This window comes from Herpailurus yagouaroundi, unplaced genomic scaffold (assembly GCF_014898765.1).
Source record: "Herpailurus yagouaroundi ecotype Mexico unplaced genomic scaffold, PumYag 184, whole genome shotgun sequence".
NCBI lineage: Eukaryota > Metazoa > Chordata > Mammalia > Carnivora > Felidae > Herpailurus > Herpailurus yagouaroundi.
Window position 1 is genome coordinate 14,383,439 of NW_024412415.1, and position 14,211 is coordinate 14,397,649.

A 14,211-nucleotide genomic window follows, 5' to 3' on the forward strand; every position below is an offset into this window, starting at 1 on the left:
GAGTGGTTGTGTTAGGAATTGAATATGGGCAGTCTAATGTCAGAGTCATTATTTGTAAACATCATGCTGTGCTCCCAGACACTATCCTCAAGATTTCTATATATCTTAGAACTATGGTTGCTGCTCAGATCACTCCAAAACCAGTTGTGTCAGATATGATTCCCTGATACTTTCTGTCTCCTAATAGATTTAGAACACTTCTGTGTTGGCTGTTGATCTTTTGGACCAAGCCCACACCTCAAGGAGGCTCTTTGAGACCCATTAGGTATAGGAGTGTCGGCCTGGGACACCTTGTAGTCAGTTATTAGTTTGGTCCAAGAACACCTCATTGAGCCAAGTCAGCTGGACACACTGAAAGTTGTATGTACCAGGACACTAAGCACCTCCTTTGTGAACCAGGTTTTTAAAGTACTTGCTAAGATATCTAGCTAAGTATAAGATGCACCTTTTGTCTCCCAGGAAAGACATCCAACAAGACCCTGCATTTTGGTGACTAGAACATAACAAAGTCAGATTTTTATTTCAAAAAGAAGACCCTAAAACCTAAAACACAAGAAAATTTATGAAGTATGAGCATTATTTCTGAAATTTCAACACTCACAAGCTTTTCATATCTCATCAATTCCAACATAGTATTATTTTCAATCCCACTAAACAGAAATTCTTTTAACCAAAAGTGTCTTTATCCATAGCATTTATTCATGATCTATTGTTCACCTTAGACTTTTGGGGGGGTGGGGTGGAGAAAGAGTGGTCAGTGTCTGTATTTTCAGAGCCAGAAACAATATAAAAAATATGAAGGATGGCCATAATATGGATACATCATGGAAACTTCATGAAATGCTAAGTCTTCTAGGAGAGTCCAATGTCATAGTCATATCATCCTCTAGCTTCCCCTTTCCTAGAGCCCCATGAGGGAAGACAAGAGAAAAAATAGAGGAGCATACCTCCAGACAGTTTCCTCCTATTACCTTACTCCTATGTCTGAAAGGCCTAAATTGAGTTTACCTTTCAAAGTTGGCTTATGGATGTTGTAATTTCATCCATATCCCCCAAACCATCTTCCATCTGCTCCAGAACATCTGAATCCCCTTAATAGAGAACAAAGACTTTCATTTCATGGTTAAGATAAAAGGCTTAGAACAAAAATGTCTGGTTGATATAAGACCGAGACTAAAACTAATTCACACAACACTGCAGTCAGACAGGCAGACAGCAAGGAAAAAGCAAAATTGACCACTATCAGATGCATGCACAGTCTTTGGCAGAGGAAAAGGTTAAGGAATAAATAGGTGGGCTCCTGAAAGAGGGATGGAGCTGAGGGAATGGTTGAAGGAAAAGGGGACTAGAGGTGGCAGAGATAACTGCAAGCGAATTCAAAGCTTCCCACCAGGACCAGGGAATAGGACTTATTTTGAGTACGGGCCCCATCTTAGCTGTTCTGAATAATAGCAACACCCAGATGAATCTGAAATGAATCTGAATCTGAAAGGCGTAATTCCCATGCCTTCTGTGTGGGGAGTCAGAACCTTTTGTCGAACAGATAAATGCCTTGTACTTAAGAGCAGAATGAGTTAGTGGTACATAGTTGTAATTCTGTCTCTATTTTTGAAACAGCCTCTGGCATTAGCCTGGCTGGTTAGCATGACATTTACCTAAGAGCGTCTAAGGAGTTTTACTTAGGTATCTCCAGACCCTTTTCTACAATCCAGCATCTGTTCACCAACTTAACTTTCCTCCTACTTTAATAGGCATAGTACCTATCCCAATCTCTAACAATTCACTTTGGAATCTTGGATATGACTAAGTAAAAGTCAGCAGTCAATTGTAAATATTTCCAACATAGTAAAAGCAAGTGCTAAGTACAAACCAGTGCTGATCTAAATCCTATACACAAATTAACTCATTTGATCTTCACAGTAACTTTACAACAAGGTAGATAACATTATTATCCACAATAGCATTTTACAGATGAGAAGGTTAAGGCTCGGAAAGACTGAGTAATTCGCCAAAGCTCACGCAGCTAGGAAGTGGCACAGCTGGGATGCAAATTGAGTATACTGACTTCAGAGTCTTGCTCCTAACCACTGTGTTTTGCCACAACGGTGCTGCTCAGGCAGGTGGAAATCACTTGGGTAGTTTCTTATAAAACACAAGGTGGATTCATTCAATCAATCTGATTGAAAACCAGTGACAGGACCTGTGTGGAGGAATTGTTTGTGCTGTCTTAATAATCACCACCTCACAGATTTGAGCAAAACCTGTTTCTCAACAACACTAAAAAAATGGGTTTGATATAAATGTTTTGCCAGGTAGAGACAAAAAGGTCATTTAGCAATGCCACTGGGAACCTTACCCACGGTTTCATTCCTGCTTCAGTTTTTCCACTAGGTAGAAATATTTTCAATAAATCACCAATTCTACATTCAATCCGCTCACTTCCCATGCAGAGAAGAATTCAGCTAGTATCTACTATAAAAAAGAAAATAATCTCAAATACCATTTTCTAGTTACCAAGTATAGAAATTATCTCTGGAGGCCTAGATTTTGCTGTACATGTTAAATAATAGGAGGCCACCAGGAATCGTGAAGACAATGGGATTGAATTTATTTAGCCCCAAACAGCTGAAGCACTGATTATATTTTGGTGGATTATTACTGTTGAGCAATCCAACTTCCCTTATGAATTAAAGAAACTTAATGTGACTTTCTGTCTAAATGAATTAATGATTTACTACTGGTTACTAGTTGATGAAGTACTTAAGGTTCCTCAGGGCTAATGACTGGGCAGGGCCCACAGTATTATTCCAGGCCAATCACTGCTCAGTCACCTCTTTCAAGGAAGGTTCTAACCAATAAGAAGCCCAAGGTTTTGGAGTGAAAGTTAGGTGCCCCATATATGCCTGGGTGGTGTTGAAACAGATAAAGCTTCCTGAGAAGAAGGCTTCTTCTGATGGTAAGTTAAACATTTCTGGATGGGGTAAAAATCACACTTAATATTATGTCATAAAGTAGATCCTGAGGAATGGAGTAAAGGTGAGGCTGTCAAGGACTATGAAGAGACATGGGATGATAAAAACTAAAGAGATAACAGCCTCACTTATAGTTTCGCCCCAAAAAATGTTCTTTGCAAGTTGAAGTTAAGATATTTTTTTTAATTCAAAGAAATAGCCTAGTAACTTCAGGAGACAGGCACGGTTTTGTTTGCATTTGTCTGCTTTTCTAAAAAGCCAAAATTTAAGTTATCAATAAAGAACTATTAATCTCACTAAAGAATGTACTAAGATGGCGCATATCATGGATGGTAAAAGAAGTGATTATGTAGTCTGCCTCTCAGTCAAATTAAAAGCTTCTCAATGAATTTGAGACTATTTCATTAAAGAGAATTAACAGGGCATGATTATCTTACCTAAATATAGCGTACACCTTTATTAAGGACTGAGATTTATTTCGTTACACTGAATACCTATATATTTTTAAAGATTCCATGATAGTATTTGCAAAACATAAATGTATGAGCAGATGAGAGGCTAGTAAAAGATCCATGAATTTACAAAGCTATCATCTTCACAGGATTTATTTTTAAAAATTAACAAGCATGTATTTTTTAGAAGTTAAAAAATATTTTTAAATTTTATAATCATCATGGAATATAATCATCATTATTAGATAGTATGAATTCATGTCTATAAAAAATACTTTGCAGTTTCAACATTTAGTACTGTCAATGAACTGTGTTTCAGACTGAGAATATTCTCATCTTCTCTTACTGTACTCACTGGTAGAGTTATATCTTTTCTAAAATCATATTAAATCCAACTGCACTGAGTCCAAACAAATGCTACAAACATAGATAATATTTTAATGACTCCATTGAAAATTCTGTTCGCTGAAGCAGGTCCCTAGTTATTTATTATGGGATTTAATTGCTCAGGTGACTAGAGTTCCCGGACAGGTAATTTTTAATGGAATGAATTTAAGATATTATATGTTTTGTAACAGAAAACTCTGCCCTCATACCCCTATGCCTACTTAAATGTATTTATATTACTTGAAACAAGTTTAATTTTCTTTTTCAATGGCAGCTTTGAAGAACATTCAAAGGATGTAGAGGAGAGAAACAATACATCAAGAATCTATTTGTTGAGTCCTTCTAGAACAAAGGCCAGGAGCTCCCTAATGTAAACACATTAAAGTTTATTTTGAGGAGGAAATACATAGATTTTTTTAAAAAAAAACATAAAGTAGACAGCTTAGTCCCCCCCAAAAAAATCCATTTTGGAAGATGTCACTGAACAACTCTTCCAATGTATTTCTGGATTCAACGCCCAGTAATAGCAATCGCTTTCAAGTTAATGTCATAAATGAGAGCCACGAGAGCAGCGCGGCTGTGGATAATAACACCGATCCTCCACATTATGAGGAAACCTCTTTTGGAGATGAAACCCAGAACAGATTCAGAATCAGCTTTAGGCCTGGAAATCAGGAGTGCTATGACAATTTTCTCCAAAATGGAGAAACTGCTAAAACAGATGCCAGTTTTCATGCTTATGATTCTCACACAAACACATACTACCTACAAACCTTTGGCCACAACACCGTGGATGCTGTTCCCAAGATTGAGTACTATCGCAATACTGGTAGCATCAGCGGGCCCAAGGTCAACCGACCCAGCCTGCTTGAGATTCACGAGCAACTTGCAAAGGTAAGCTTCAGGGCACAGGCAAGTATCCTCCCTCCCTTTATTCCTTCAGGTGATCTCCTGCTCTTTAATCATGCTATGAATGTCGGAGTGTCTTGTGGGGAAGTCTATTCCAAACCACCCTCCTTCCTTACACAGCTGTCCCTCGTTCCCAATAACTAGACAACACACGGAGTGTTTCACAAATATTTACTGAGCACCGAGAACTAAAGAATTAGCTCTGAAAGTGAGGCAGTGCATTATATTTTCTTTAAACTTATAGTGTACTCAGTGCACTCTTGGTTAAACATTCCAAACCAGATACTAAGCTAATTTCACCTTAGTATGAATGCCTCTGCAGCAGTTGTAAGAGGGGAAAAAAACCCAAAAAAACGAAAAATCATCACTGGAGCTTACTGTAGTTAATACTGTGGTGTCAGCCTTTAGAGCACATGGGTATTTTATATTCTTTAAAGAGAAACCCAAGATTTATAAGGTTCAGCATTTTATCCCTTCCTCTTCAAAACTTTGCCTGAGGCTCCTGAATGCTCTTAAGCATATAAAAGTAACTGAATTAAATTTAAGTACAGAAATGGCTAAGCTTTTCATTATTTAATGAAAATCAATAATGGGTTCCCAAATCTGCTAGAAGCAGGAGGTAGCATTTTTTCTAATCATGTAGCAAATCATTGATAAACTTCATAGATTTCTTCTTCTATAACTTGCTCTAAAATATATTGATGCACTTTATCTTCTTGCTCTTCTGGAACACATTTTGGAATGAATATCATTCTTTATGGATGTAATTACTTGCTAAAAAGAATAATTAGCTGTCACATATCCAAATGTAGTTTACTTTTGCCCAGGTTTTGAGGTAAAAGAAAAAATTGATTGGAACAATTCCTTTCATATCCATTCATTCAACATTGATTTTATCAAATGGTTACCCACACTAGGGAGTCTAGGAATATTGCTCTCACGGAAGATGCTAATAAGGGTGAAGTTTTCCCTTTAGTTTCTGTTCATTCTTCTTTCCACAAGGAAACCCATCTCTAAAATGTATTCTCCTTGGCTGCTCGGGGTCCCTGACTCTGCATCCTACCACCAGAGGCTGAGTGACTTCCTGAGCGGAGCCCATGCTCTGAATGCTGTACCCTTATCCTTTCTCCTCACCAGGCTTTACTTGTCCCATGTACTATATTTGCAACAGTCTGCTGAATGGCTGGTTTCTTTACAGATAGAAGATTTAGACTTTATCTAGGATATTCGGTGCTTTGATCAAAAGAAGTTAGCAATGTGACAATGTCAGAAAAAAATGGCGGCCCCCATTAAAATTTTGAGAAGGGGGTTGATTTGAAGCTCCTGAGATCAGACCCAGGTATCACTTTGCTTTGTGTGGGAAAGTGGAAAGAAGAGAGAAGGGGGAGAAGGAAAAGAGGGAAAAGTTGGTTGTGAGAAGAGGGCCCAAGGAGTTTTCAAAAAGCACAGAAAAAGAAACTTAGGGCATTATAAAGGGATTTCAATTTATTCTGAAGAAGTAAAATGAGCCAAAGTTCTCTTTAAAAAGATCTGGAATTCTCTCCCACCATACTCCAGCTCATTCCACATGATAAGTCTTAAAGCTCATCCTTTGTAAAATTAGCATCATCAAAATTTAAATATTCTCATATTTGTCCCCCAGTTTGCAAGAAAACAAAATAAAAGTCTATTTCCATTAATAAGGAAATGCAGTAAACTCACATTGTTCTTTGGACTAATGTTCTAGAGAGAGAAACATAGCTTATTTACAATTCCTAAAGCCACAGCTTATGTAAATCTTTACATAAGGGGAGAAAAACTCTCCGGGAATGGTTGGTTGTTCAAAAGCCAATCTGAACAACCGTAGTCGAAATGCAATAGCTGCATTTGACAGTTTTCATAGCTGTTTGGGATATCCTATTCTTTTTGAAAATGACACAAAGACTTAACTTTGACGTAAAGCTCTTTTTTCTCAGATACAAAGAAATAGCAAATTAAATAGTTTAAAAATTAGGTTCAGGCTCAATGCCCTGAATAATCATTCTGAATGAGTATAGTAATAAGTTACTCTTTTTATGAATTTGACCCTCAGTTATCAAGACGCTTCATCATTAAATCCCACAGAAGTATCCACATAGCCAAATTGGGAGCAGAATTCTAATGCAACCATGAATCTATATACTAGTGTCTCTAAACTTGTAGGGCCCAGTCCACCTCTCCATATGATCTACCTCTGTGCTATCCTTTGATACCAGACATGAACAATCTGAGACTTCATCAATTCATCCCTTTCTTCTTTGTTAGTGAATTTGATTCTTTTTCCTCCTGCTTACCCTCCCTCTCCTGAAAGATGAAGACCTATAGTGTAATGAGCTATGCTGTTACCTCCTTGTGGCCCTTGACATTTTTATGGTAGTTCCCCAAATCACAACTAGACATGATCAATAGAACAAATATTACATAATAATACTCAGACACATCACCAATTTTGTATGCAAAAAATTATAAATGATAATGTTTACTCAAACAATTTAAAAGTGGAAAGCAATTGACATAGTGCAAGTTTGGTGATATATTTTTTTTGTACCCGAGTATAATGCTTTAAAAAGCCATAAAAGAATTGTATATTTACATTAAGTGACAACATATTTAGACAGAAACCAGTTGGATTTTTTGCAGAATCCTGGCTATAACTTCCAAGTCAGAAAAAAAATTATGTGTCAAGGTTGTCCTAATAGTTGAAATAAAAAAATAGGTTTGAAAGACGTTATTTTAAGTCTCTACCTTCACTGAAACTCTAGGAATGATACATATTGACAAAATTTGTAATCCCAATGATTTGAGATCATAGTTGAAAAAATCCTTTTATTTTCTCTGTAGTAAAGAGCTAAATGCCTATACAGATGGCTATGAATTATAGATTTCCAAAAACCCTAGTTAAAAGCAGGAAAAAATGGCTCCATCCTTTACTTTCTCTGCAATATTATATAAGCTACATAACTTCAACTGATACTGTAGGATGTTTGTGAATACTAGATTACATGCATATAAAGTCTAGCATGTTGCCTTCTACAATGGGTAGAAACTGAACAAATCATTGTTGATAATGATGATGGCAATTTTTGTATTCACTGATTTTTACTCAAAAAGTAAAATATACACTAATAAAATATTTAAGAAGTACTGAAAAGTATATCTTGAAATGTCTCTTATCTAATATAGATCTTCAGTTTTTCTCTCCAAGACAATCATTACTGTCAGTTTCTTATAAATCCTCCCAGAAATTTTCTATGCCTATACAAATATACATATATATCTATAAGTATCTCTATCTCATCTATCTAATTTTCCGTCTGTATTTTTTTCAAAAACATATTGAAATATTTTACACATTGTCGTGCATTCTACTGTTTTCACTAAACAATGCACATTGGAGTTCTTTCCATATAAAAAATATAATGATTATTAGATATCTGGTAAAGATTAATCCAGTATTTTTACTTTGTAAAAATAATTGTACTTTTACTGTCCAGCATAATCCTGTGGCCACCTTTTTTTTTTTTTTTTTGATTACTAAACTACTTTATTAAGTGATCATGGTTTTATCTTTCATTTCTACTTTTTTTTTAATTTAAATTCAAGTTAGTTAACATATAGTGTTGTTAGTTAACATATAGTATTGGCTTCAGGAGTAGAATTCGGTGATTCACCACTTACATGCAATACCCAGTGCTCATCCCCACAAGTGCCTTCCTTAATACCCATCATCCATTTAGCCAATCCCTCCACCCACCTCCACTCCAGCAACCCTCAATTTGTTCTCCATATTTAAAGTCTCTTATGGTTTGCCTCCCTCTCTGTTTTTATCTTATTTTCTTTTTCTTTCCCTTCCCCATGTTCATTTATTTCTTAAATTCCACATGAGTGAAATTATATGACATTTGTCTTTCTCTGACTGACTTATTTCACTTAGCATAATACACTCTTGTTCCATCCACATTGTTGCAAATCTGTGGCCACCTTTATATGCACAATTCCTAACTACGGGGTTAACCAAAATGGAACTCCTTTTCAGTCTTACTAACCACCATTGTTGTTAGCATTTCAGAAAAATATAATTATATAAGAATCAGGAAAATATATAGCCTTTCTATCAAAGTCAGTGTTCTGATGTCATTGAAATAAACTGTCTATACAAAGAATAAAATACCACAAAAATTAAGATAGCAATATTATTTTTAAGGAAACCAACCATTTAGAGAATGTTTCAAAACAAAAACAATGGAACGACTTCACACTTGGGTCATTAGGTAGTTAGCGACAAAAAGTAATCTGTGAATAAAAAGCATTAGGAAAAGTAATTTGTGAATAGAAAGGATTACATACACTCATGCAAAAGCAAACTTTTTATGGAGAATTTTTTTAATGTTTATTTATTTTTGAGAGAGAGAGAGAGACAGGGTGTGAGCAGGGGAGGGGCAGAGAGAGAGAGAAGGAGATACAGACAATTCAAAGCAGCTCCAGGTTCCGAGCTGTCAGCACAGACACGGGGGCTCAAACCCACAAACTGTGAGATCATGACCTGAGCCAAAGTCGGATACCCAACCGACTGAGCCACCCAGGAGCCCCGAGAATTTTTTGTTATCAGACAAGGTGCTCACACTTGGCAAATTCTCATTCAATTTTTATAACACACCTTCAAGGTAGGTACTATTGTTATTGCTATTTTATAGATTCTAAAGTTTTTATAAAATCCTATGGATCTTTTATAAGAGAAAACAAAAACCTATGTCAAAAAACTTCCAAGGTCAAGAAACAAAAGTCATGTGTCTAATAAATTGAGCCCATGTCTGCATGACTCCAGAGTCCATGCTCTTTTTATTTTTATTTTTATTTTTTGTGATGTTTGTTATTTTTGAGAGAGGAGAGAGCACAGGCAGGAGAGGGGCAGAGAGGACAGAGGATCTGAAGCAGGCTCCACACTGACAGCAGAGACCTGACATGGGGCTCAAACCCACAAACCTCAAGATCATGACCTGAGCTGAGATTGGGTGCTTAACCGACTGAGTCACCGAGGTGCCCCCAGAGTCCATGCTCTTTATTGCTACTTTCCATCCTCAGCCTACTCTCCCATTTCACTTTGCCTCAGTTCATTTTGATAGCTACAGAAGAAAGTGGAACTCAGGCACAAAGAAGAAATTGCATCTCAGCCCTGATGGGCAGAACAGGAGATTCAATTCCTTTCTTGTTTTGGGGACTGTGCCAAAAGATCATGTTGCTTTCTCCTACAGAATTTTTTTTTCTCTCTCTTTCTCCTACAGAATTAATTGTAGGTCTCAATCATTTTCATTGTCATCATCAAAAGCATTTATTAGCCTTTTATATACAAGATGCTGTATAAAGTGAGTTAAAGAGATTTGATCTCTACTCTCCAGGATTTATTTTACATGTCAAATGACTTTGTTATGGGTAGAAATAAAGGACATATAATCAGGTTAACAAACATTAAAGTACATAAACCAATGTATAAATGTTTATCTTCTTTAAATAGACAAAGGTTTACAAATGCATTCTCTGGGAAATAGTATTTTCTAAAATGTTTTAAAGTTCAAATTTGGAACTTTAGCATTCAACTTGGAGCTATCCCAAATTAGCAATATCACCAAGCCCAATTAAGTAGACATAAAAATTGAGGCAATAAGTGCCTTGAAGGAGGATTAGTGGTCACTCCTAAAATATTTGCTGGAGTGAAAATCTGCAACTAAAGACTCATTTTAATACTTATCAGAGGTTTTAGTTTTTAGTTCAGTGATAGCTGGTGAATAGACTAACAGTTCCCGTGTATATGTGGAAAATATTAAGAATCTTTTGACTTTCTTGTGTTTTTTTTTAATTTTTTCTTGAGAGAGAGAACAAGAGTGTGATGGGGGAGAGGGGAAGAGGGAGAGAGAGAATCCTAAGCAGGCTCATGCTCAGCACGGAGCTCAACACCGGGCTTTATACCATGACCCTGGGATCATGACCTGAGCCCCAATCAAGAGTTGGACACTCAACTGACTGAGCCACCCAGGCACCCCTTGATTTTACTTTCTTACACTGCTTATTACACACATAGCTACCTTTAGGCCTAAGTTATCAAAAATATAAGTTAATTTTTGTGTGAGCTATATGTTTTCAGGTACAGTAAAAATACTATAATAAATTGTGACCATTAGTAGTGATTTACAGGCATGGTTTATAGCAACTTTTAAAACAAGAAACCTCTCACTTTCATAATTTAAAATATTCCCATTTATCACAAAGGGCTTGTAATGTACAAACATAGTAACATTGATTAGTAAAATATAGGAATGTGATCAGAATTGTGTTTTTCGGGGTGCTTAGGTGGCTCAGTCAGTTAAGCGTCTGACTTCGGCTCAGGTCATGATCTTGCTGTTTGTGAGTTTGAGCCCCAAGTCGGGCTCTGTGCTGACAACTCAGAGCCTGGAGCCTGCTTCACATTCTGTGTCTCCCTCTCCCTCTCTGGCCGCCTCATTCACACACTGTCTCTCTCTCAAAAATATACATTAAAAAAAATTTTTTTTTAAATCGTGTTTTTCACGCTGAAATGAACCCTAAAAATTCTCTGATCCTTGCTGGGATTGGTTTTAAAATAATCCCAGGGGTGTGAGAGGTTTAAGTGGAATAGTACTGGCCATATGTTCATAACTGTTGAAGTTCAGTGGTAAGCACATGAGATCTGTTTATTCTCCCTACTATGGCATATATTTAAACATTTCAATAATAAAAGAAAGTTTAAAACAACTGGGAGGGGATCATATAGTCCTAAATATTTATGGAGTTGTTTCTCTAGGATGGGCTAAAATTTCTACCATCCTGAGATTGAAAACCTAAAAACATGTATAGTGGCAAATATTATCTAGTTATAGTTTATTTAACAATTTTTAAAATGTTTACTTATTTTTGAGAGAGAGAGAGAGAGAGAGAGAGAGAGAGAGAGAGAGAAAGAGAGAGAGAAAGCATGCTCACAAGCCAGAAAGGGGCAGAGAGAGAGAGAGGGAGACAGAGGATGTAAGGACAGCTGTATGCTGACAGCATCGAGCTGGATGAAGGGCTTGAACTCACAAACCATGAGATCATGACCTGAGACGAAGTTGGACGCTTAACTAACTGAGCCACCCAGGTGCCCCTCTAGTAAGAACTGAAAGAATAAATACACTTATTTTTTTCTTCTTTGATGATAGCTAGAAATGCATTTGTAATTTTTCTGGGGTCTGAAAAAATCACGCATTTCATATTAAATAAAATAATTTTTTATCATCTAGCAAAACCCATTAGGAATTTACCCCTTAAACTGCATGTAATTGAAGCTTTACTAGTTTATCAATACTGGAGAGGAGAAGTATCTTTCTTTCTTTCTTTCTTTCTTTCTTTCTTTCTTTCTTTCTTTCTAATGAACTTTACTTTCTCTGAATACTTAATGCACAGGTAAAACTTTTGGTAAATTAATAATCATTCCCTAAAGCTATGCAGTTTAAAATGCATTTACGAAAGGTGGTGGGTCATCATTTAGGTGATGGAGTATGAACAAACAAATTAATTCAAAGTATGAGGGAAAAAACTGGTTTCAGGGAATAATCATAAAACTTCTATTCTTTGAGACTTTGGTCCCAAGAAAATGCACCAGCCAGGAGTCTGTCAGCCACTGGTTATAGCTCACAGCCATTAAGTGCCCATAACCCTCAACTAAAAGTCTTTTCAGTACTTTGATGATAAGTTGACTTTGTAATTGCTGTATAGGCTCACAAAGGAGGCATTTATTAAGAGTGAAACCAAGTTTTGCTTTGCCATGTTAGAAGAGGAAGATGACAAACAGAAAAATGATTTTGCCTTCGAGTAAATTACTTCAAAGTAAGATTTTCAGAAAATTCATTGGATTTATCCTCCTTGGCACTATCCAGGAAAGGTTAAGTGACTTGCTGGGGGACACACCCAGAATTAATTGCATAGCTGAAACTAGATTCCAAGCCTCCAAGTTTATATGGTGCAGTGAGTTTTAAGCTCCTGTAAGTGAGTAAGCAATGGAAATAGATTCTGTACTTATAAATGTATTATCAGGGCTTTACAGTCAGGGCAAGAAATATACATTTAAAGGTTTTTTTTTTTCCTTTCTATGACATAAATACATTGAAAACGTGGAAACTCTAGCAGGTTGAACACATTCACCTAAGAAATAGTTGAACGCCCTACATTGACTCTATTTTTGAATAGCTTTAGAAAATTATTTCCCTACTAACTTTCATATATGATGATTTCCCTGACAAGCCCTCATAGAATATTCCTTTTGCTTCATAGTGTATGTCCTAGTGATAAATTGAAGAACCATTAAACTGTGCCCAGAAGGGCATCCATCAGATAGAAATGTCCATATAAGGGGAAATTTTAAATATCTTATTCATCCTTTCACCAATTTTTTAAGATGTTTTTTACAGTCATTGGTAGTCTCATTAATCCAGATGTAAGGGTCACAGTTACCACTGGAGTTCAGCTGGGAGCAAAGCAATTTCCTGGACCAAACCCTCAAATACAGGATTGATCAGAAAACATAGGTTTTATTCCCAAGACTGCCTTTAAAAAGCAAGTGACTAAGGCTCTGTCTCATGGGATCCCCAATTAACCGAGGAAAAGGAAATTGCCTTCTCCCTGAATGAGTAGCTGCTGATGGTCTGGCTGTGAGATCTTCATTAACTAGAATATTGTCAATTTTAAAAGTTTTTCTCAAATCAAATCAAATAAATGAATTTCTTAACCAAATAATCTCTTCAACATTCCTGGGCATTTTATCACATTCCTCAATTCTCTGCTTTCATTGATTTTCTAGTTACGGAAAGTTAAAGTTACATTTGAACCACGCAGCTGCCTTATGAGTGTAGAATCCGTTCAGAGAAAAAATAGGATTTTTAACTGCCTGGAGAAAAACCTCAAATGTTCCATCCATCTGTAATTGACTGCAATGTATAGACATGTGTGCTCCAATATAATAGCCCCAGCCACACGTGGCTATTGAGCACTTGAAACGTGCTAGTACAAATTGAGATGTGGTATCACTGTAAATTGCACACCAGATTTCAAAGACATAGTGTTAAAAAAAAAAAAGAATTAAAATGTCTCATCACTGTTTTTATATTGATTATATGTTGAAATGATAATATTTGATATAGATCCATTACGTAAAACATATTAAAGCAGTCCATGATCCAGGTTCCTCCTACAAGGTGGGTTGCCACCATAGCTAATGAATATTACATTGCAAAGATTAGAAATATGATATTGTACAAAACTTAGGTATATTTTTAAAATTTAAGGGTTCAAATCTGAACCCAAGTTATTTCACTAATTTCCTTTTATTTTTAAAATGAGCTACTGGAAATTTTTGAATTACATCCATGACTTGCATTTCTAGCTGGTATAGACAGCCAGTTTCTGCCCTGCTAGTTCAGCCTCAATTTCTG

General features: G+C 36.2%; 1 protein-coding gene across 5 annotated transcripts in view; it reads left to right on the forward strand.

The window, feature by feature from the left end:
• Positions 1-2,846: 2,846 nt before the first annotated feature.
• The window catches only part of SLC12A1 (solute carrier family 12 member 1), a 103,778-nt gene continuing 92,413 nt past the window's right edge, over positions 2,847-14,211 (forward strand). For 3 of the 5 annotated variants that reach the window (XM_040492620.1, XM_040492621.1, XM_040492622.1), the window contains exon 1: positions 4,286-4,705. In XM_040492620.1, the coding sequence (XP_040348554.1) occupies positions 4,286-4,705 (420 nt within the window). Of the gene's footprint in view, positions 2,957-2,987; positions 3,037-4,085; positions 4,706-14,211 lie in introns of those variants that run through there. The other 2 variants (XM_040492618.1, XM_040492619.1) reach the window with 2 other exon arrangements.